The sequence below is a fragment of the Berghia stephanieae genome, chromosome 14, assembly GCF_034508935.2.
Source record: "Berghia stephanieae isolate SIO BIC M18660-M18661 chromosome 14, UCSD_Bste_1.3, whole genome shotgun sequence".
In the NCBI taxonomy this organism is placed as follows: domain Eukaryota; kingdom Metazoa; phylum Mollusca; class Gastropoda; order Nudibranchia; family Aeolidiidae; genus Berghia; species Berghia stephanieae.
Genome location: NC_088373.1, coordinates 20,012,166 through 20,037,165, shown reverse-complemented (window position 1 = coordinate 20,037,165; position 25,000 = coordinate 20,012,166). Strand labels below are relative to the sequence as shown.

At 35.7% G+C, this 25,000-nt stretch overlaps 3 protein-coding genes across 3 annotated transcripts in view; 1 reads left to right on the top strand and 2 right to left on the bottom strand.

The window, feature by feature from the left end:
* Window positions 1-4,871, top strand: part of LOC144959529 (L-selectin-like) — a 22,378-nt gene extending 17,507 nt beyond the window's left edge. The window contains exons 7-8 of the mRNA XM_078892145.1: window positions 977-1,063; window positions 4,198-4,871. Of these exons, the coding sequence (XP_078748271.1) occupies window positions 977-1,063; window positions 4,198-4,394 (284 nt within the window). The 3' untranslated portion in view covers window positions 4,395-4,871. The remainder of the gene's footprint in view (window positions 1-976; window positions 1,064-4,197) is intronic.
* A 3,131-nt stretch (window positions 4,872-8,002) lies between these two features.
* Window positions 8,003-9,455, bottom strand: LOC144959754 (uncharacterized). Its single transcript, XM_078892472.1, has one exon. The coding sequence runs from the start codon at window positions 9,334-9,336 to the stop codon at window positions 9,079-9,081; it is 258 nt and encodes an 85-aa protein (XP_078748598.1). The 5' UTR covers window positions 9,337-9,455; the 3' UTR covers window positions 8,003-9,078.
* On the bottom strand, window positions 9,427-10,224 carry LOC144959753 (uncharacterized). Its single transcript, XM_078892471.1, has one exon. The coding sequence runs from the start codon at window positions 10,154-10,156 to the stop codon at window positions 9,437-9,439; it is 720 nt and encodes a 239-aa protein (XP_078748597.1). The 5' UTR covers window positions 10,157-10,224; the 3' UTR covers window positions 9,427-9,436.
* Between the last annotated feature and the right edge of the window lie 14,776 nt (window positions 10,225-25,000).

The window sequence follows — 25,000 nt, the reverse complement described above, 5'->3', positions numbered from 1 at the left end:
AACTTGTGTAAAATCATCTCAAACCTGGGACTTCCGGGAAATCCTAGGTTTAAAAATATTTGACAAGATGACGGTCATTTCAGATGATTGATGTTTGAAATGTCTAGAAATATATGGCCAAAATGTTAAATATATATTATATATATATATATATATATATATATATAATATATATATATGTATATATATATATATATATATATATATTCTTTTTTTTTTTTTGACTACTCGAAAACAGCCATAATAATAATAATGATAATAATAATAATAATAATAATAATAATAATAATAATAATAATAATAATAATAATAATAAAAATAATGATAATATATAATAATAATAATAATATATAATAAAAATAATATATAATAATAATAATAATAATAATAATAATAAAATAATAATAATAATAATAATATAATAATAATAATAATAATAATAATAATAATAATAATAATAATTAATAATAATAATAATAATAATAATAATAATAATAAATATATAATAATAATAATAAATAATAATAAATAATAATAATAATATAATAATAATAATAATAATAATAATAATAATAATAAATAATAATAATAATAATAATAATAAAATAATAATAATAAATAATAATAATATAATAATAAAATAATAATAATAATAAAATAATAATATATAATAAAATATAATAATAATAAAATAATATAATAATAATAATAATAATAATAATAATAATAATAATAATAATAATAATAATAATAATAATAATAATAATAATTAATAATAATAATAATAATAATAATAATAATCAATATATAATAAATAATAATAAATAATAATAATAATATAATAATAATAATAATAATAATATAATAATATAATAATATAAATAATTAATAATAATATTAATAATAATAATATAATGATATATTAATCAGGAAATAATGTGACATCGAACTATAATGGAATTCTCTTTGCAATCAGCCCAGACAAAGACTTTCGGAGCGATCATGGCCGGCCTTATATTTGGATCTCTTCTGGCTTGCGTCTTACTTCTTTGTTGTGTATGGGGTAAGTTGTATTCTGTTTGTTTATGGGGTAAGTTGCGTTCTGTTGTGTATGGGGTAAGTTGTATTCTGTTGTGTATGGGGTAAGTTGTATTCTGTTTGTGTATGTGGTAAGTTGCGTTCTGCTGTGTATGGGGTAAGTTGTATTCTGTTTGTGTATGGGGTAAGTTGCGTTCTGTTGTGTATGGGGTCAGTTGTATTCTGTTTGTGTACGGGGTAAGTTGCGTTCTGTTGTGTATGGGGTAAGTTGTATTCTGTTTATGTATGTGGTAAATTGCGTTCTGTTGTATATAGGGTAAGTTGTACACTGTTGTGTATGCGGTAAGGTGTACACTGTTGTGTATGGGGTAAATTGTATTCTGTTGTGTATAGGGTAAGTTGTACACTGCTGTGTATGGGGTAAGTTGTATTCTGTTGTATATGGGGTAAGGTGTATTTTGCTGTGTATGGGGTAAGTTGTATTCTATTGTGTATGGGGTAAGGTATATTCTGTGGTGTATGGGGTAAGATGTACTCTGTTGTGTATGGGGTAAGGTATATTCTATGTATGTATGGGGTAAGATGTACTCTGTTGTGTATGGGGTAAGTTGTATTCTATGTATGTATGGGGTAAGTTGTACTCTGTTGTGTATGGGGTAAGTTGTATTATGTTCTGTATGGGGTAAGTTGTATTCTGTTGTGTATGACGTAAGTTGTATTCTGTTGTGTATTAGGTAAGTTGCATTCTGTTGTGTATGGGGTAAGTTGTATTCTAATGTGTATGGGGCAAGTTGTATTCTGTTTGTGTATGGGTTAAGTTGTACACTGTTGTGTATGGGGTAAGTTTTATTCTGTTGTGTATGGGGTAAGTTGTATTCTGTTGTGCATGGGGTATGTTGTACACTGTTGTGTATGGGTTAAGTTGTATTCTGTTGTTTATGGGGTATGTTGTATTCTGTTGTATATTGGGTAAGTTGTATTCTGTTGTGTATGGGGTAAGTTGTATTCTGTTGTGTATTGGGTAAGTTGTATTTTGTTGTGTATCGGGTAAGTTGTATTCTTTTGTTTATGGGGTAAGGTGTATTCTGTTGTGTATGGGGTAAATTGTGTTCTGTTTGTGTGTGGGGTAAGTTGCGTTCTGTTGTGTATGGGGTAAGTTGTATTCTGTTTGTTTAATGGGGTAGGTTGCGTTCTGTTGTGTATGGGGTAATTTGTACACTGTTGTGTATGGGGTAAGTTGTACACTGTTGTGTATGAGGTAAGTTGTATTCTGTTGTGTATGAGGTAAGTTGTACACTGCTGTGTATGGGGTAAGTTGTATTATGTGTATGTATGGGGTATGTTGTACTCTGTTGTGTATGGGGTAAGTTGTATTCTGTTTGTGTATGGGGTAAGTTGTACACTGTGGTGTATGGGGTAAGTTGTATTCTGTTGTCTATGGGGTAAGTTGTATTCTATTGTGTATGGGGTAAGTTTTACTCTGTTGTGTATTGGGTAAGTTGTATTCTGTGTATGTATGGGGTAAGTTGTACACTGGGTAAGTTGTATTCTGTTGTGTATGGGGTAAGTTGTATTCTGTTGTGCATGGGGTAAGTTGTATTCTGTTGTGCATGGGGTAAGTTGTATTCTGTTGTGTATGGGGTAAGTTGTATTCTGTTGTGTATTGGCTAAGTTGTATTCTGTTGTGTATAGGGTAAGTTGTATTCTGTTGTTTATGGGGTATGTTGTATTCTGTTGTGTATTGGGTATGTTGTACACTGTTGTGTATGGGTTAAGTTGTATTCTGTTGTTTATGGGGTATGTTGTATTCTGTTGTATATTGGGTAAGTTGTATTCTATTGTTTATTGGGTATGTTGTATTCTGTTGTACATGGGGTAAGTTGTATTCTGTTGTGTATGGGGTAAGTTGTATTCTGTTGTGTATTGGCTAAGTTGTATTCTGTTGTGTATGGGGTAAGTTGTACACTGTTGTGTATGGGGTAAGGTGTATTCTGTTGTGCATGGGGTAAGTTGTATTCTGTTGTGTATGGGGTATGTTGTATTCTGTTTTGTATGGGGTAAGTTGTATTCTGTTGACTGTCGGGGAAGTTGTATTCTGTTGTGTATGGGGTAAGTTGTATTCTGTTGTGTTTGGGGTAAGTTTTGTTCTGTTTGTGTATGGGTTAAGTTGTATTCTGTTGTTTATGGGGTATGTTGTATTCTGTTGTATATTGGGTAAGTTGTGTTCCGTTGTGTATGGGGTAAGTTGTATTCTGTTGTGTATGGGGTAATTTGTATTCTGTTGTGTATGGGGTAAGTTGTATTCTGTTGTGAATGGGGTAAGTTGTTATCTGTTGTGTTTGAGGTAAGTTGTATTCTGTTGTTTATGGGGGAAGTTGTATTCTGTTGTGTATGAGATAAGTTGTAATCTGTTATGTATGGGGTAAATTGTATTCTGTTTGTGTATGGGGTAAGTTGTATTCTGCTCTGTATGGGGTAAGTTGTACACTGTTGTTTGTATGGGGTAAGTTGTTTTCTGTTGTGTATCGGGTAAGTTGTACACTGCTGTGTATGGGGTAAGTTTAATCCAGTTGAATATCATACTCGCATCGATATTTCGCTATCTCATTTTGCGCCGTTGAACTGCGGCTGACGCCTGGGCTGGGTTATTCCAGACTTCCCTTGGAATAAACCCTAGAGAAAAATTTCCCCTATGGGTTGAGTAAAGGGAATTTTTTTTTTAATTTAAAATGTTGGCAAGAAAACGCGTCTCTCAAACACTGGTGGGTGACCGACGCTCACCTTGGCGAACAAACTCCCGAACCTGGGATCTTGCGAGCTCCCATGTTTAATCTTGCGAGCTCCCAGGTTGGGAAGAGTAGCGTCCCTTGATTGGACGTCACCCATAGTTTGTGACGTCACCGGCGGAAAAGTTATTAGAGAGAGAACGTCATGCTGGTTGTGCTTCCGCGAGGTCGAGAGACGCATGCGCACAACCAACGTGACGTTCTCTCTCTAATAACTTTTCCGCCGGTGACGTCACAGACTATGGGTGACGTCGAATCAAAGGACGCCACTCTTCCGCTAATATCATTCCCTATTATCTTTTATTCTGTTTGTTTTGATTTAGATCTTTCGTTTTTCGTTTTTTTCTCTTTTTTTTTCCTTTTTTCCCCCCAGCCTTCAGAGAAGAAGACTCGTCCATGAAGGACAAATCCAGCGACGAGAGTCTCAGCCAAGGAAGCAAGAGGTCCGTAGCCAAATCCTCTATGGCGAAATCCTCCATGAAGCATGAGGACCACGACGAGTTCGAGGTCGACAGGAAAGCTGCCCCTGCCGTAGAAAGTCCACCGGATCAATCCAGTCCTGTGATTTGAGAGTATTCTTCCCATAACAGCAACAACAAGAATGAGACCGTAACAATTTGGTTGGGTTATACGACCTGCAAATAAGTGCTCGTTGGGTTGGGTGGATCAATGATTGTCGAAAAGTGAAGTTAGCGTTAGATTTACCAGAAATTTGGAATTTCTCTTGTTGATTATTTTAGAGGGTATTTTATTTATCCTGAAAATATCAAATCATAATCTTTATTTGATATAGCGCCAGTTTCCACACGTAGTGCTCAGAGGTGCTTTACAATAGTTGTTTTTATTAAGCATCACACAAATTAATTCATTCGACTACAAAATCACTACAACAGTCACACACATATCTTGTTCGAAATTCATATAGAATCACGATAAGCAGAATGAATAAGATTTGTTTTTAGATGCCGTTTGAAGACTGGTAAAATTTCATATTGTCGTGTTTTATGTGGTAAAGAATTCCAGACGCTTGGAGCCAAAAATAAGATGTCATCGATGCTATATTAGTATTGAGGCGGGGTTTTGTGCTTTTGTTGTGAGTTCGAGCACAATCGATGAGCTTAATGGTCTGGGTTCGAACCTAGTATGCACGCGATGGCTATCGCTACTAGCTGCGGCACTCCACCTACACCACAAACGGCTCGGGTTTTATCTAGGGCTGATTAAGAATAATAGCCTTAGGGTCCCTTATAACTAATTGTAGTAATAACAAGTGAGTCAAGAAAATAGTAACAACCAATGCAATAATAACAATTTTAAACAAAAGTTTATTTAGATGTTACAGGAAAAGATAGAGAGAATGAGTGAAAGGTAGAATAGAGACTAGGGGTGATATATCGTTGACAATTTGATTATTATTCCTGTATTTATTTAATTTTAGGAAGAATGGGTCTAATTGAGTGGATCGGATTATTTATTATTTATATTAATTAATTAATTAATTAATTTATTTTTTTAATACTGACAAGAGGGATTTTCAATTAAGAGTTTAACCCTCTCCTTACCACCCATAGGAAAATCGTCACATTCGTTACGATGCAACAGAAATTTTCTCATTCTGATTTCTCTTGTACATCACAAAATTTAAAGAATTGCTTTGATTACATTCTAGATACTAAAAATGTGCTACAGAGCTCACTTATTACGTTTTTGTTTGAGTAAGAAAAGTCTATTCTTGTGTTGGTTTGGAGTGAATTTTCGGGGGAAATTCTAAAAATAACTGGTAAGGAGAGAGTTAAACAAAAAGGTCTTAGCGCCATTTCTAGTTTATCTTTCGCCACAGGTACGTCCTTGAACGACACATTATAATAGCTTTTATTTGCCGACCAAAGGCAAGGAGAAACGGTAATTACATGATAATGGTTATAATTAATACATTTGTATCAAACATCAACTGACAGTTGAGCTATCTTACATTATAATAAATTAACAGGGCTTTGCCCCTTATATTTTTAGAATTTAGAAAATATAAGTATGATTATGATGTGTGGCAGGGGATTAGTGGTAGATTACAGATATCATATAATATACATATTGAATATAGTAGAAATAATAGCGTGGATCATAAACAAATGTTAACAAGAGTATAATATACATATAGTTATAGTTGTTTTTACAAGTACTAGTAAAAAGTCCGCAAATTTCGCGGGGAAGGAACTTTTTTCATTTGATATTATACCCACCATTATTTAATGAGGGCAGATTGGTAAGCAACGTTGTCTGTGTAACTTGGTACATCCCCCTGTTGATTTCTCTGTGTGGCCCAACATGAAGTATAAGCAGCTATAGCCTCTGACCCGTGACACAGCAACATATTGTTTTCCGTGTGTGAAAACAGGTTGTGGTAAGAAAATCAACTGCAAAAATAAACCTGAAGTAGCAGACGTGAGCAGAGTTGAAAGACGATCCTGGGATCGAGAACCTTCCTTACAGTACAGTACTCTGGTGATCATGTTTGGTGGCGTTTGGTACCGTTTTTATGCACCTCCACAGGAGGTGTACAAAAGCGCACCATTTTTATGCACCTCCGTTGGCGCTGCTGGTTGATTAATGAAAATGTCGCTGCTTGAAGCTCAAAGGAAAAAATAACGATAAGTGTTGAATTGTAAGCCTCAATTTAATAGATGAAGACATACTGTGGACGTTTCTGATTTCCCCTCTATCGTCAAATCACGACGAATAAGAAACTAAGAACGAATGAGAGATGTGTAGTGTGAATGGCGTAGATAAGGTAAATAGACATAAACAATGATGGGACAGGAAGCTTTTGAAAACAACAAAAACAAACCAAAAAAAAAGAAGAAGAAAAGAAAAGACAAGAAAAACCCCCATTAAAATGACAAAGACGCGGTAAACGAATATACTGATGATAATGATAAAATATAAAATGATAACAATCGACGTTTACATATAAATGCACGTCGACAACAAATTGAATGGTACCGATGTTGTTTTTATAAAATATATTATAATAAATAATAATAATATTAATAATAATAATAATAATAATAATAATAATAATAATAATAATAATAATAATAATAATAATAATAATAATAATAGTAATAATAATAATAATAATAATAATATAATAATAATAATAATAATAATAATAATAATAATAATAATAATAATAATAATATTAATAATAATAATAATAGATTCATTGAAGGTTTTAAATATATGTCCAGTAACTTTAACAACGAAAATGATGTCTTTCTCAATAAAGTAAACTTTTAAAAAAATTGTCCACGATGGGATTAAACCCAGTACTTTCAATGTTAGAGTCTGACAGCTTATCCACTGCGATGCAGAGCCACCTGACTATTCATAACATTTAATAAGGTCTTTCTAAAATCTTATTTTACCTTCAATGCAACTTATATTTTCTTGTTTTAAATTTCGATTTTTTAGATTATTATTATTTTTTAATTTATTATTTAAGAGGATAAACTTGGGTATTATCCAACCGAAACCATCAAATTCAAAGAATCAAAGGGGCAATAATAATACTTGATGTCATAAATAGATGAAAGCTGTTGAAAACTTAGTGTAGATCTCAAATCCTTAAAGTAATTAAGTGAATACATTATTTAGAATGCGACGATTGACGTAAAAACGCCAAACTGACAAATGTTTACAGTGTCGAAATTGGTTGTTTTTGAGAGTGTTAGTGTCGTCGGTACATATTTCATGATATCGGTTTGACTCAACGAACTTTCAAACTGACTTTAAATTATAAAAGGAAATCACGTTATCTGTTTATCTCTATCGGTAAAAAATACATTTCTAATTTCAAATCTTTCAGTAGAGTTGTGCGCCGTATGATTTTTTTTATTGACTCAAATAAGCACAATGTTCTCCAAAATGCTATGTATTTTAAAGAAAGCATTATTATTATTATTATTATTATTATTATTATTATTATTATTATTATTATTATTATTATTATTATTATTATTATTATTATTATTATTATTATTATTATTATTATTATTATTATTATCATTATTATTATTATTATTATTATTATTATTATTATTATTATTATTATTATTATTATTATTATTATTATTATTATATTATTATTATTATTATTATTATCATTATTATTATTAAAATTATCATTATTAAGTGAACTCGTAGCCTTTGTTGTTTTCAAGGTGGAAGAGTGCACTCACTGGATTTGTTGTTTTCAAGGTGGAAGAGTGCACTCACTGGATTTGTTGTTTTCAATGTGGAAGTAAGAGTGCACTCTTTGGATTTGTCGTTTCCAAGATTGAAGAGTGCACTCACTGGATTTGTTGTTTTCAATGTGGAAGAGTGCAACACATGGTTTGTTGTTTTCAAGGTGGAAGTGTCACTCGAAGCATTAGTTGTTTTCAAGCTGAAGTGTGCACTAGCAAGATTTGTTGTTTTCAAGTCGGAAGAGTGCACTCTTAGGATTCATTGTTTTCAAGTTGGAAGAGTGCATTCTTAGGGTTTGTTGTTTTCAAGGTGGAAGAGTGCAACAATGGATATGTTATTTTCAAGGTGGAAGAGTGCACTCACTGGATATGTGTTATAGATTTTCGGATACTATTTTTCAAAATAGTCCTGGATATTAATGGAATCTTGGCCAAGGACACAATCGAGTTCATCCTTTTTTCCCGAGAATTGCAGTGGGGAATTCATCTTTATATACTAACTTCTTGGAGCTGGTGTTTGTCAAATTGTTGATGATGTAAATATTGAAGTGTGAATGAGAGCAGTGATTCTTGTGGTACACCATTGTCAGGTCCAAGTAGTTATCATATTTTCCTCGCTGATAACTGTTATGGACTTATACATCGAGTTTTGATAGGAAAGAGTTGCTCTCCTTTGTTATTTACTAATTGCCTCTAGTTACAGCTAATTAATTATTATTCATTAAGTCCATTGTTTAAAATATAATTTGTGGTTACAAATATCAGAGTGGTATGCCCTAGAGAAAGATGCTCTCTTTGTTCCTTACATTCCATATTATTTGATTTATATTGTACTCTCCTTCTTCTTACAATGTTGTTGCGTTATATTTGTATATACTCTAACGTATACTATGTAATACATTTTTTTCTCTCACATTTAAACACTTAACGCTTCTGAATTGAGTGATTCCACAACATTTATCTGGTGTCCCATCAAATACATAAACAACAACATCCGTAGAAAAAGAGATTTATCGACACTCGAGAAACATCTGCATCTCCTTCACAGTGGAGGCAAAATTCTCGAAGTGAGGGATGCCCACTGAAAGTCTACGGTGACTTGGTGCGTTGGCCCAATCATCAATTGCCCAGCTCAGAAAGTTACAAGGATTGTTGCAGTCTTTAGGGTGCCACCAACCATAGCCAACATGAGACGCACAGTTGATCGTTGAGTTACCATCGTTGTCCTTGTCCCAGGTTGAGAACGGCAAGTTTTGAACAGGGTCCATACAGTCACCCACTCTGTAGCTACTGGGGCTAGATCTAAAATTGGTATCAGACAAACGAAATGAGAATGCATATTTACTCGCCTTGTCACCAACTACAAACTCATGATGAACTCGATACTCTAAACCAGGGGAAATGGAGGACGAACATCATTATGTCACAAAGTGAGATTGTACTTAAAGCATGCCACGCTTTGAGACCCATCCAGTACTGACCATTTTCTCCAAATCCATCCTCATATTCCCTCCAAACGCGATTAAAGTTTATCCCACCTTTGTTCACTAGAGCACCGATTGCAGAGTAGCCAGTATCCATAGTATAACAGTGTATTATGTACACATTGCCATCTTGATTTGGGTCCACATACATCCTATGATGTCCACCAGGGTAATCAGCTGGCGGTAAATCACTGCATTTCTGACGTACTTTCTCACAAATTTCACCAAACGTATAAAAATCACAGTCACATGAAAGTGTAGTGTCATTCCAAACTCCATGAACACATGGCTTAGAGTAGAAGTGGTGGTTTGGAAATGGCGTAGAACACGCGGCGGAAACAGCAGGACAATCTTCGTGAATAAAACATTTCCTTTCACGTGGTATGAAGCTGGCACCGATACAAGAACTGTGTCTCCCGCATTCATCCAAACAACGCAACAATTCATTTTTGGACTCCTCTCTCGAGCACCCTTCGTGAATCCGTTGGTCAACATCGCAAAGATCGCCTTTATAAAATGTTGATAAACTATGAACTTGGGCCGACAAGGGCCTTACCAAAAACAACGAAATCACAAAGAGGGTTGACCTAAACATAAACTCCATTGTTTATTTTAAATTCAATCTTACTCAAGCACTGTGATCCAGAAGATGTTACTGGAATCTCTTATCACCAAAAAACAGACAGGACTCACCAGTATCAAATGTTGACAATAAATAAACTGTCAACTAACGCTGCTTCTTCTGTTGACGATTTTGATTGGCTAACGGATCTTCATTAAGCGGGGATCAAAATGTGCTTGTTGCTCGATTGATTCCTGTCTCTCCGTGATTGTTTGGATATCGTGGTTTTGTTTTGAATTTTTGTTTTCACTGTCCTCGCAACATTTTCCTCTATGCTGCCAAAACGGCAGTATGGTAAATAAAACAAAATAGAAAATCTTATTGTGCTGAATGCTTAGGTCTTTATTCTTGTTTTGGATAGACAAGACGAGATCCTGGTAACGAGACTTGTAGTTTCTTCTTCATTTACTCCGTTGAAAACAGTCTTTGATGAAACTGTTTTGGTCAACAGATAATAGTAATATTAATAATAATAATAATAATAATAATAATAATAATAATAATAATAATAATAATAATAATAATAATAATAATAATAATAATAATAATAATAATAACGTGTATCGTTATTGTAATATTTAATCAATAGATTTATGGCAATACTAATTAATATTAAGGGCATTCAAAGGATCTTATCCTATTTTGCCCTATACCACATGTTATGTTAATAATAATAATAATAATAATAATAATAATAATAATAATAATAATAATAATAATGATAATAATAATAATATTAATAATAATAATAATAATAATAATAATGATAATAATAATGATAATAATAATAATAATAATAAATAATAATAATAATAATAATAATAATAATAATAATAATAATAATAATAATAATAATAATAATATAATTGTTGTGTTTTTGACGGGCCTCCAGATTTATATTGTGGAATCACTCAACTCAGAAGCGTTAAGTGATATGTGAGAGAACAGTTTATTACTGTGTATAAGTTAGAGTATATACAAATATATCGGAACAACATTTTAAGAAGAAAAAATAGTATAAGTAACTCAACTATGAAAAGTAAGGAACAAAGAGTGCATCCTTCTCTAGGGCATGCCACTCTGATATTTGTTAAGCACAAATAATATTTTAACAATGGACTTAATGAATAATAACTAATTAAGCTGTAACTAAAATCAATTAGCTAATAACTAAGGGGAGCAACTCTTTCCTGAAGTAACTCTATGTATAAGTCCATAACACCTCCCTGTTTTGCCTGAGAAGTAGGTTTCGAAGGTTCGAAGGCTAAAATCGATTGGGGAATTTTCTGGTACGACACGATCTTCTCAGTTGGACACGATCCGATTCACGATTCGATTCTGCTCCGAGGGTAGCTGCATTCGATGATGAACGCTCACAATAATCACCGATAGGATTAGTAATGAAATCGTCCTCTATGGTATCATTTGCTGAAGCAGATACGTTTTGGCGAGGAAGGTTGTAACGTGGTCTTATTTGTTCAATATGACGCTTCCACGTTGTTCCGTCTCTCTGGAGAGTTACCATGACATGACGTGGTCCCAACACTTTGGTGACAGTTGCGGGAATCCATTTCGCCTCTCTGTCATTTCGATTACCAAAACGTAAGGAATAAATGTGTGTCCCAACTTTATAACGCGTTTTTGTTACACGTGGTTTGGAATTTGAGGTGGACAATGGGCGGAGTGTGTCGATCAATGTACGAATTTGACGTCCATGAAGCAATTCACTAGGTGACGAACCAGAAGCTAAAGGTGTGCGACGATATTGCATAAGAAATTGTTGCAAGGCTTGTCTTGGAGGAAAAGACGATTTTCTCAAAGCCTTTTTAAAACTTCCCACAAGTCGTTCTGCTGCACCGTTTGTAGCGGGATGATAGGGAGCTCCAGTGAGATGTTTGATTCCCCTCTCCCTACACCATGTCTGAAATTCGTCAGAAGTGAAGCATGCTGCGTTGTCCGACACGATAGCGTGAGGATAGCCGAAGTGAGCGAAGTCCTCTTCCAGAAGGCTAGTTGTTGCTTTCGTTGACGTCGAACTGGTTGCGTGAATGCATGGGTAATTTGAGTAGGCGTCGACCATAACTAACCAGTTATTACCCATAAAATTCACTGCGTGATCGATGTGCATTCGACTCCACGGTGAGTCTGGCGTTATCCATGGATGGTTTGGCTCCTTTGGTGGGTTGTTTTGGTGTTCTGCACACGTAACACATCCACGACATGTATTGACGATGTCAGAATCAATACTTGGCCAATATACGATCGTTCGCGCTAATTGTTTCATGCGTTGCATGCCGAAATGACCGTTGTGAAGGATATTGAGGACGTCTCGTTGCAAACTCTTAGGAATAACGATTCTTGATCCGTCGAATAAACATCCATGAGACGTTGACAGCGTGTCCTTCATCTTGAAGAATGGTTTAAGATTGTCCGTTTTGGAATCTGATTTAGACCATTTACGAGTCGTATTTCTCATGACAACGGATATGGTGTCATCTTTAGCGGATTCTCTAGCGATGACTCCGGGGTCAGTAGCTCTTAGCTGTTTTCCAACTGTAGAGATTGTAAACACAGTGTTGACATCTTCTCCATCTTCCTCTCTGTCGAAGACTGGGTCGGCACTTGCAGGAAGTCTGCTCAGTGCATCAGCGTTGCCATGGTGAGCTGTCTTACGATATTCAATTCTATAGTCGTACTGACTTAGTGTCAAAGCCCATCTGGCCAGGCGGTTGGCAGCTAAAGCAGGTACTGGTTTTCTTGGACCAAAGAGCGACAATAAAGGCTTGTGATCGGTGACGAGTATGAAATTGCGACCGTAAAGAAATTGATGAAATTTACTCAGCGCAAAAATGATTGATAACGCTTCCTTCTGAATCTGACTGTATCTTCGCTGAGTATTGTTCAAAATTTTAGAAGCATTGGCAATCGGTCTGGGAAACGATGGAATAACACGACTCCGATTCCAACATTTGATGCGTCACAAGATATACCCACGTCGAGAGATGGATCAAAATGCACAAGAATTGTCTCGTCACAAAGAAGTCTCTTTGCATGTTGAAAAGCTGTTTGTTCTTTAGCTGTCCATTTCCATTTAACTTCTTTCTTGGTTAACTGATAGAGGGGCTCTAAGACAGTTGCAAGATTTGGTAAAAATTTCGAATAAAATTGTACTTGTCCTAAGAACGATTTTAGACTCGATACATTAGTGGGTGGTGGCATTTTAGTGATTGCATCAACCTTTGTGCCTTTTGCAATGCCGTCTTTTGATAGTAGATGACCCAAGTACTCACACTGTGATTCTGCGAAAGAACATTTTTGGAGATTACAGCGAAGTCCCTTATCATGAAGTCGTTGTAATAATCTTCTAATAATAATAATAATAATAATAATCATAATAATAATCTTAATAATGATAATAATAATAATAATAATAATAATAATAATAATAATAATAATAATAATAATAATAATAATAATAATAATAATAATTATAATAAAAATAATAATAATAATAATAATGATAATAATAATAATAATAATAATAATAATAATAATAATAATAATGATAATAATAATAATAATAATAATAATAATAATAATAATAATAATAATATTAATAATAATAATAATAATAATAATAATAATAATAATAATAATAATAATAATAATAATAATAATAATAATAATAATAATAATAATAATAATAATAATGGATTCATATAGAGGCTAGTTTCAATTAAGAATTTCTCATTGGCGCTTTCCATCAACACATCACGTGTCATACACGTATATTATAGACCTGACATGTCAACAACCGCATGATAAATACGATGATAAAATAATATATTATAACACAATACATACGCACATAAACGAGAAAACGAGAGGCGTTGTTTTTTGAGTTTATTCACTCCAACAACGAAGTTATCTCTCATTTGTGACCCTTCGCCTCAAAACGGTATTAAGTCGGGGTGGTTAAGAGGTTGAAAATTGAATTTATTGATAGCCAGAAATATCAGACTTGAGTTGAGTTTGTATGTTTTGTTGAGGAGAATGGATTCCATATTTTAGGGCGCTAATGCCAACAATTTATATTTTTGACCAGTTTTAAGATTTAATTCGGTTTTTACGCATCTGGTTCGTTCCGACATAATACCGATTTGAGACAGTGGGTCACATTTCTCATCAATCTTTAGTGTTACATTCATCGGGGTTTTATCGACATAAGGAGGGAAACCCGAAACAAACAAAACATGATCGAGGGAAGAATTCATAGAGGCCGAGGAGCCGCTGAGATGAATGGAAGACAAAAGATAAAGGTTGTGTGTGCGCTTTGCATGTCACGGTTAAAGATATATGTTTGTACACCACATGAGTACATTTAAGTTGAAATACTATCTTTACCACGTGTATCGTTATTGTAATATTTAATCAATAGATTTATGGCATTACTAATTAATATTAAGGGCATTCAAAGGATCTTATCCTATTTTGCCCTATACCACATGTTATGTTATGTTATGATATATGAGACAATGTGAACTGGTTACAATGCTGGAGAACATCATAGGATGTATGTTGACCTAAATCACAAGACTCTTGACATCAAAGCACTAGGAAGAGATATCAGATAAATCAACAGGAGAAATTAACAAAATGGCCAAATTAATCCAGTCTCAGAGATGGAGAGAGAAGCACCCAGAATACAACATAAATGACCCTGTCAAGGTGCTCGACAGAAAGGAACAGGTCATCATCTTCAGACTGAGAACTGGACACAACCAGTTAAAGGAACATATGTGGAGGATGTCCAGAGCAGGTGCCTCTGGACAATGTGACTGCGGACTTGAAAATGAAAATGGACATCATGTCCTTATATATAACACAATATCTATCCACGAAACGTGCTTAAAGCGCTTTACAATGGGTCCCTGGCCAACAGCAACATTTAACATGTAGAACATGACATGACGCCTGTTAGGCGAAATTACATTTTTTTCGGACAGAGTCAACGCTGTTTTACGGCCAGGCACTCATTTTCCACCTGAGTACGGTGAGAGAATGTGAGTAAAGAGCCTTCTCCAAGGACTCAACTATGTGCCGAGAGAGGCTCGAACCCAGGACCTTCCGATCCGAAAGCGAGTGTCATACCACTAGACCACATAGTTGCACGTCCTAGATCTGATGTGCATTTATTTGCAGGTCTGATAACCCAATATCTTATGGACTCATGGTTGTCATGGAAATATAAAAAAAATGACGCAAAATATTATAAAATATTAATAGGCCTATAAGTGGGTTCGGATGTCAGACGTGTATATATGTGTACACGTCGGATCTGAGCAATAGAAAAAAAAATCAATAAATAGGGAATGAGATTAGCGAAAGAGTAGCGTCCCTTGATTGGACGTCATCCATAGTCTGTGACGTCACCGGCCGAAAAGTTATGTTAGTTCTGCGCATGCGTCTCTCGTCCTATTAAATAGAATATAGACAAGGGTTGACTAAGAACATCAACGGAATCAAGCAGGATATAGACCATAATTTAGAAGAACAACAGAACATATGTGACCCCTCGCCTCCAAACGGTATTTTGTCGGGATCATTAAGATGCTAAAAATGGAATAGCCAGAAATATCAGACTTAGGTTGAGTTTGTATGCTTTTTTGAGGAGAATGAATATTATATTTCAGGGTACCAGTACTATTATTTCATATCAATCACGAATTTAGAATTATTTTTGGGTTTTTAGCATCTGGTTCATCCTGATATGATACCGTTTTGAGACGTTGAGTCACATATTATTTTTAACTGCGTAACATCCTTGATATGCATATTATGAATGGAATGCAACGGCGTATTACATACTTACTTATTTTGGCTTTTTGTCCCTACAGATCGTCATAATATAATAGTGTGAGGGCCATTAGAAGTTGCGGCCCCTACGGGAGTCCTCCACTATTTTTTCTGTCCTGTGCCATCGCTATCCAGACCTCTCCATGTCTGAACCGACGCTGGTCGTCCACTGCCACATCTCCTCTCCAGGCGTTCTTTGGTCGGCCCCTTCTTTTGTTTGCCCTGTGGGTTCCAGGTCAATACTTTCCCTTGTGATTCCTCTGAGCTTTTATTGAGCGCAATAAACCACTAAACGTGATCAAAGGGCTTTACAAGGGGTCCCTGACCAACAACAACATTTAACAAGACGCCTGTTAGGCGACATTACAATTTTTTTTCGCACAGAGACAACGCTGTTAACGATCAGGTACTCATTTACACCTGAGTACGATGAAAGAATGTGAGGAAAGAGCCTTCTCCAAGGACTCAACTATGCGCGGAGCGAGGCTAGAATCCATGACCTTTCGATCCGAAAGCGAGTGTCATACCACTAGACCACATAGCCACATTGTTAGTCTTCTGAATGTACCTAATCCATTTCCATGTATATATTTCTTTGTAGATTTCGAGAAAGCGTTCGACTAAGTTCACTTAAAATATTTAAGGCTAATAATGGCTATATTATATACGGAATAGTTTTTAAGATATTCGTTATAATTATGAAAGTAATATGGCCAGGATTTGAAAGTGATGTCTTTGAAGATTGCAAAAACAACAAATTTGTTTACGGTGATCTTTTAGGATCAGCGGGAATTTCAGCCGTCAGTGTTTTTGTTGCTATTGGGCATAGACAAGGAAACTGAACGGACAATAGTAATAATTTTTCATTTAGTCCTTCAGAGAAATGGGCCTATGGGGCTGGAGTTTATCCAGCCCGGTTTCTTATGACGTGAAACGGATAATACCAATTGCTTGCTATCCTTTGGATAGGACGCTAGTCTATCGCAAAGTATTTTCTGCCATATTAAACATCAAACTCGGATACCCATTCACTGCTGGGTGGACAGGGGGGTCAGTAAAAACCTCAACTGCACCTGGGCTCGAGCTTGGTCCCTTTGCGTGTGAAGCGAGTGCTCTGCTCTATCGACTGAGCTAGCGGGATCCCCCAACTGACAACAGTGCTAGGAAAGAATATGGCACCAGAAGGAATTTTCATAAAAATCGACATTAAAATTTCTGACGGCCTCACTCTCATGTCATGTTACCATAATATGAGCATCTGCAAAGGTCTTGTCGGCAGTGAGCACTATTCACTCTCAATGAATATGTATATATTGTGAGGACTTATATCTCTCTTCCCCCTCCCCTCCTCCCAATTCCATGGTACATTTTATCTTTTGCTCTACCTCCCACCTCACCCATCTCTCTCTCTCTCTCTCTCTCTCTCTCTCTCTCTCTCTCTTTTTCTTCTCTTCTTCTTCTTCTTCTTCTTCTTCTTCTTTCTTCTTCTTCTTCTTCTTCTTCTTCTTCTTCTTCTTATTATTATTATTATTATTATTATTATTATTATTATTATTATTATTATTATTATCTAAATTATAATAATTATGATTATTACTCATCTTCTTCTTCTTCTTCTCTCCTTCCTTTCGTCCCGATCGTAGATTTGTCCAAACAGATGTAAACGATAACTGGGTTGGCCTAAATGCCAAGTTGGACGTCTAATTCACCAGTAGAATTTTGACCAATCAAAACTTAAAATTTGTGACACACCCTCACACGTGCTCGGACAAACATATTTGGTTGTTTATAAACAGCAACGTGAATGAAATCGCCCTCTCTGAATGAAATCACCCTCTCTCTGATCATTGTTATTGTTTTTATACCGTCAAATAGGTGACTAGTTATCACACGATTTTCTCGATCAGATTTTTTAAACGGTTACATTTCTACATAGTTTTCTGTGTTAGTTCTATTGACCAAGCGGTTAAACAGTGGGTATTTTATTTAGACACATACCATCGATAGTAAAACCTGTGTAGTTTGCTGTGTGTACCAATCACTACCATTGTTTACATTATGACGATTGTCCGAGAGGCGTGGTTATCTACCTGTTAATTCAGTCTGCTTCATCCTTTGATACGCTAAGATTGAAAAAATATTTTTCACCTAGAAATAAATGTAAATGTTGCTGCTCGAAGCTTGAAAAAATAAATAACAATGTGAAATTGAATGTAAGCTTCAATTTAATATTATACGAAAACAGATAAAATGGACGTTCCGGGTTCCCCCTTTATCAACAAAACAGGATGAATGAAACACTATACAGATGAATGACATAATGTGGTAGTGGCGTTGTTAAGATGAATCGCCACTACCACAATATCTCATGCATCTGTAGTTTTTCATTCATCCTGTATTGTCGTGGGGCTATGTGGTCTAGTGGTATGACACTCGCTTTCGGATCGGAAGGTCCTGGGTTCGAGCCTTGCTCTCGGCGCATAGTTGAGTCCTTGGAAAAGGCTCTTTACTCACATTCTCTCATCGTACTCAGGTGTAAAATGAGTACCTGGCCGTTAACAGCGTTGTCTCTATTCGAAAAAAATTGTAATATCGCCTAACAAGCGGCCTGTCCAGTCATACATGTTAAATATCGCTGTTGACCAGGGACCCCGTGTAAAGCGCTTTGAGCACATTTAGTGGATATTGCGCTATATAAAGCTCAATTGATAAAGGGGAAACTCGAAACGTCCATCTTATCTATTTTCGTAATTGAACTGAAGCTTACATTGAAATTCACTGAATTCATTGAAATTTGTTATTTATACGTAGAAATAAAAGAACACGAAAAACAAATCATTCTGCCTATGGAAACCCTTCTACAGACCTCAGACAAATGGCTACCATAGGACTTTCATGGACGCTTGAGAATAGGATTCAATAGTCTGATGTCACGCCGCCTGGCAACGGCGGCCACCTTGGTTCTAAACAAAGAAAATCATTACTTTTTATTCTTCATGCTGGCTAGAACTTTTCATATGCCTTGTGATCAGAATGTGTAAAAGTCAAAACATGATCAAATTTATGTGGGTTTTTTTTTCTCCTCTGGATAAGCTTTTATGCTCGTCGGAGAAATATTTCATACGGGCGTCCGCCATTGTTCCGATAGTTTAGAGCCAGTGTTACTAAGTTACCATGCGTCGATAGGAAGGAAGTGACGTTACGACTGTTGAAGAGTATTCTAGCAACTGATGATGGGGCAGAGTAGCTCAGCGGTATGGTCTTTGCATCGTACCTGAAAGATAACGAGTTTGATCACCCGCCGCTGCGCTGTGTGGCCGTAGAGCAAGTCACCTCGCCCTAGCTCAATCTGCGGCGCTGCATTGCGGCAAACGCTTGGGTTGTTCCAGTCTTTTTAGCCATTGAATTCAAATAACAAATAAAGTTTAAAAAATCATTGACGTTTTTTAATACTGTGTAAAATTTTATTTTTCATTTATCCTTCATTGAAATACAAACAAATACATTTCTATAGATATGAAAACAATGCAACAGACGTATACATATATACAAGTCTGACATCCGAATCCACTTAAGGGCCTAGTTTAACATTGTTGCAATTGACAATTATTTAATTTGCGTCATTTTTTTTTTGTTGAGATTTCCATTACAAGAATGAACCCATAAGGAATTGTGACCCATCGTCTCAAATCTGTATTATGTCGGAACGAACCAGATGCGTAAAAACCGAATAAAATGTTAAAACTGATCAAAAATATAAATTGTTGGCATTAGCACCCTAAAATATGGTATCCATTCTCCTCAATAAAACATACAAACTCAACTCAAGTCTGATATTTCTGGCTATCTATAAATTCAATTTTCAACATCTTAACCATCCCGACTTAATACCGTTTTGAGACGAATGGTCACAATTGAGTTATCAGACCTGCAAATAAGTGCAAGTCGAATGCAACTCATAATCTTAAACGGGTATTATTCCGCCCCTCCCCCAAAATAGTACCGCGGAGTGATATCATGTTTACAATAATAATTTGTCACGTCAGATTATAAATCGTTAAATTTCAATAAAAATCAGATTTTAAAAAAAAGAAGGAGATTGAGCTTTGGGCTTTTATATAGCGCAATATCCACTAAATGTGCTCAAAGCGCTTTAGAAGGCGTCCCTGGTCAACAGCAACAGTTAACATGTAGGACGGGACATAACACCTTTTAGGCGATATTACAATTTTTCGGACAAAGACAACGCTGTTTTTACGGCCAGGTACTCGTTTTACACCTGAGTACGGTGAAAGAATGTGAATAAAGAGCCTTTTCCAAGGACTCAACTATGCGCCGAGCGCGAGGCTCGAACCCAGGACCTTCCGATCCGAAAGCGAGTGTCATACCACTAGACCACATAGCCGCACCATTTAAGTATCATTGATCATATCTTTTATTCAAAGATGGCGAAATCACAATTCAATGAGGGACAGAATAAAAGATTTCTTACACTTATGCATTTTGGAATTCGGACTTTTTTCCCAACGCGCACTCGCAAACTCGTGCAGCGGTTGGGAAACGTCCGAAATAGGCTTCTACAGTCGTGACGTCACTTCCCTCGTAATGAAGCATAGTAAGTTAGTAACTGGTTCTAAACTATTGGAAGAATTGCGGACGCCCTTATGAAATACTTCTCCGACGAGCATAAAAATGTATTCAGAGGAGAAAAAACATTATAAATTTGATCATGTTTTGGCTTTTTTTTTACATTCTGATCACATGACATGTGAAAAAGTTCTAGCCAGGATGAAGAATAATAGGTACCGATTTTCTTTGTTTGGAACCAAGACGCTGGTTGCTAGGCGACGAGACATCGGGCTATTTAATCCAATTCATAAAAGCAAGAGTTAAAGAATCGTATATTACAACACCCATCTACCTTACCCTTAGTCAATAAACCAATCAAAAATAGTGCAGAAATGAGCGTTAACCTTCACCTTGCACCGAACTGAACTTGTTTTGAGTTGGGTCACCATAACTTGTTACGTCACTCAAGTCATAAAAATAAAGGGGAGTAATCTACTATCTATAGCCTTCCCTCGTAATGACGCATAGTAACTTAGTAACTGGTTCTAAACTAAAGAAAAGAAGATCAAGAACAAAATTTGGTGATAGATCATTTGCATGTTTCGGCCCCAAGATTTGGAATGAACTACCACGTGGTCTGAGGGAGTGTAAGTCTTTACCTGCCTTTAAAAAGAATCTCAAGACACATCTTTACTGTATTTGCTTTTATTGACACTATGAATCCTTGATTTGGCTCTGAATTTTTAATTTTTTTAAAAATCTAATAATTTATATTGTAGAGTGCCCAGAGCTTGTGTTTTACACGAGAATGACCGCTGTATAAGTGTGTATTATTATTATTATTATTATTATTATTATTATTATTATTATTATTATTATTATTATTATTATTATTAAACTATCGGAAAAATGGCGGACGTTCTTATGAAATACTTCTCCGACGAGCATAAAAATGTATGCAGAGGAGAAAACCATTATAAATCTGATCATGTTTTGACTTGTATATATTCTGATGACATGACATGTGAAAACGTTCAAGCCAGCACGAAGAATACAAGGGTACCGATTTTCTTTGTTTAGAACCAAGCTGCTCGTTGCTGGGCGGACGTCTGATATTTTCATATATACCGACTTGAAATATCGATATATCAATATTAATCGATGCAAAAGAATTATACATCGATGTATGAAAAATCGTTAAAACAGTTCCATAAACATGTTTATTTCCCAGCCCCTCTATTCACGAAAATGTTCTTCGTTTTTCCATTGTATTTCATTGTATATTGATTTCTTGTTGTTTTTAGCTCTATCAGTATAAATCCTTTCTTTAAAAAAAGATAGCATTGTGGAGAACATTGTGCTTATTTGAGTCAATAAAAAAATTTATACGGCGCAAAACTCTACTGCAAGATTTGAAAAATAGAAATGTATTTTTTACAGATAGATAAACAGATAACTTGATTTCCTTTTATAATTTAAAATCAGTTTGAACGTTCGTTGAATCAAACAGATATTATAAAATACGTACCGACGACACTAACACTCTCAAAAACAACCAATTTCGGCACTGTAAAAAGTTGTCAGTTTGGCGTTTTTACGACAGGAAGAACAACCAAAAGTTGACAGATGGATTTTGACCATTGTTTTGATTTTCAGCCGTCATTTTGATTTGTCAAGTATTGAAAGGTAGTGCAAAGCAGTCCGAGGGTCTTTTTTTCTATTATGGTTAGCTTGAGATCGAAGGATTTATTTTCTATTAGGGTTAGTCATAAGTCTTATAAAGGTGCTAGGGTGTTTGTTTTTCCATAAGTTAAGTAAAGGGGAAACATTCCGAAAGCTCCTACATCCCCAGTATTCCTTCAATTTGTATTTTCACCGTTGATCTTTTGTCAGGCGTTTATTTATTCACTTTGTCATCATATAGAAGCATTTTAAAAACTTCAATTTAATTACAAAAACAGATCAAATGAACGTTTCGGGTTTCCCTTTTATCAACAAAACAGGATGAATGAAACACCACAGATGAATGAGATAATGTGGTAGTGGCGTAGTTAAGATGAATAAACAAAACATTGGTTGGCAGGAAATGAGTATGCTCCTTTGCAAGGAAGTACGAATTAAAATAGAATGCTAGAAATTTCTAAAAGGTGCGCAATTCATTAAGTGAAAAGAGGAGAGGCGGGGAGGAACTGTGTAATGCAGTTTAGAAAGTGAAATATAAAAACGTGTAGACTGTTGTTGGAAGATAAATACAATGGAATTGAAAATAAATACAGTTGATTTTCTTACCACAACCTGTTTTCACACACGGACAACTATATGTTGCTGTGTCACGGGTCAGAGGCTATAGTGGCTTAGACTTCATGTTGGGACACACAGAAAAATCAACAGAGGATGTACCAAGTTACACAGACAACGTTGTTTACCAATCTGCCGTCATTAAATAATGGTCGGTACAATATCGAATGAACATAGTTCTTTCCCCGCGAAATTGCGGGCTTTTTACTAGTAGATAAAAATATAATAAAATTCCCTTTATTAATCCCAAAGGGGAAATAATTGTCTTCAGGGTCTATTCCAAGGGAAGGCTGGGATAACCCAGGCGTCAGCCGCAGTGCAGCGCCAAAAAGTGAGCTAGGGCCACACAACGAGGTGGGTAGTAGTCGAACTCGGTACCTTTTGGGTAGGAAGCAAAGAACGTACCACTTAGTTACGCTGCCCTATTTTTTTTTCTTTCAATAAGTGGGTAATAACAGAAATAAAGAAATGATTCTTTGTGTGTCCAACCTTATATTTGTTTGTTTTTAATGGTTTTACGTCGCTTGCAACACATTAAGCGCCAGTAAAAAGGGAGAATATAGGATAGTAAAAAGTTCTAGAAGTACAATTAAAGCACCCAAGACAAGGTAAGACAAAGGGGAATTGGTTCAAACAGGAAACAGATGTAGATTCCAAGAGCATACCATCAATGTACTTAGTTTGAGATCACCCAAAAGTCTCATCCAGATGCAAGCACAGGTCCCTCCTAAGAAGAACACACTCAAATGTTTACATTATACATTCAAAACAACAAATATATATTATAATACATAACAGAGAGATTATTTACAAGGAAAAAATATCATCTCCCAAAACTATACATTTGACTGTTTCCCTCTCAGCCAGGGCATCCAACCGGGACCAGGACAAAACCCAAGTAATCTCATTCCAAGACAAAGACAGAAAGCAAGTTGAAAAACAGATATAGGGGGATAAAAGACACAGCAAGTACCTCCCTGCCCACTATGGGAGGTCAGGAACCCCACCCAGGATATAGGGGGATAGAAGACACAGCAAGTACCTCCCTGCCCACTATGGGAGGTCAGAACCCCACCCAGGATATAAGGGGATAGAAGACGCAGCAAGTACCTCCCTGCCCACTATGGGAGGTCAGAACCCCACCCAGGATATAGGGGGATAGAAGACACAGTAACTATCTCCCTGCTCACTATGGGAGGTCAGAACCCCACCCAGGATATAGGGGGATAGAAGACAGAGTAACTATCTCCCTGCTCACTATGGGAGGTCAGAACCCCACCCAGGATATAGGGAGATAGAAGACACAGTAACTATCTCCCTGCCCACAATGGGAGGTCAGAACCCCACCCAGGATATAGGGGGATAGAAGACACAGTAAATATCTCCCTGCCCATTATGGGAGGTCAGAACCCCGCCCAGGACTTCATGCTTAGTCCGAGACTAGTTACTAGGGTACGTCATAGCGTCGACAAGATATCAGCTGTATGTGCGGCTATGTGGTCTTGTCGTATAACTCTCGTTTTCGGATCGGAAGGTCCTGGGTTCGATTCGGTCACCTGTGAGTAAAATACTTTTCAAAAATATTTAAACGATACTTCTTTTTTCAAAAATCTTTTTCTTCTTCTTCTTCTTCTTCTTCTTCTTCTTCTTCTTCTTCTTCTTCTTCTTCTTCTTCTTCTTCTTCTTCTTCTTCTTCTTCTTCTCCTCCTCTTCTTCTTCTTCTTCTTCTTCTTCTTCTTCTTCTTCTTCTTCTTCTTCTTCTTCTTCTTCTTCTTCTTCTTCTTCCAGCTTATCCCGTATTTTGCAGGGTTGCCATAATGAATGCCACATCTCCATGCATCTCGGTTCAGAGCATCATCTTCCTCCAGGCCCAGTTCTTTCATATCGTCCATTATCTTATCCCACCATCTAGTCTTTGGGCGTTCCTTCTTTTTAAAAAAAATAATATAATTACAGTGAAATTTAACGTTTGATAATCTGACGGTATTATCATTGTAAATTTGATATCATTACGCGTTAATATTTTGGGAGAGGGGTGGAATAAAGAGAACTTTTTTAATTTGTATGTTTTAGCATACTTTAATATGATTCAAATTATGACTT

Coding starts and splice junctions, on each gene's coding strand:
- LOC144959754 (XM_078892472.1), bottom strand. CDS start 9,336: ATGGACCCTGTTCAAAACTTGCCGTTCTCAACCTGGGACAAGGACAAC.
- LOC144959753 (XM_078892471.1), bottom strand. CDS start 10,156: ATGGAGTTTATGTTTAGGTCAACCCTCTTTGTGATTTCGTTGTTTTTG.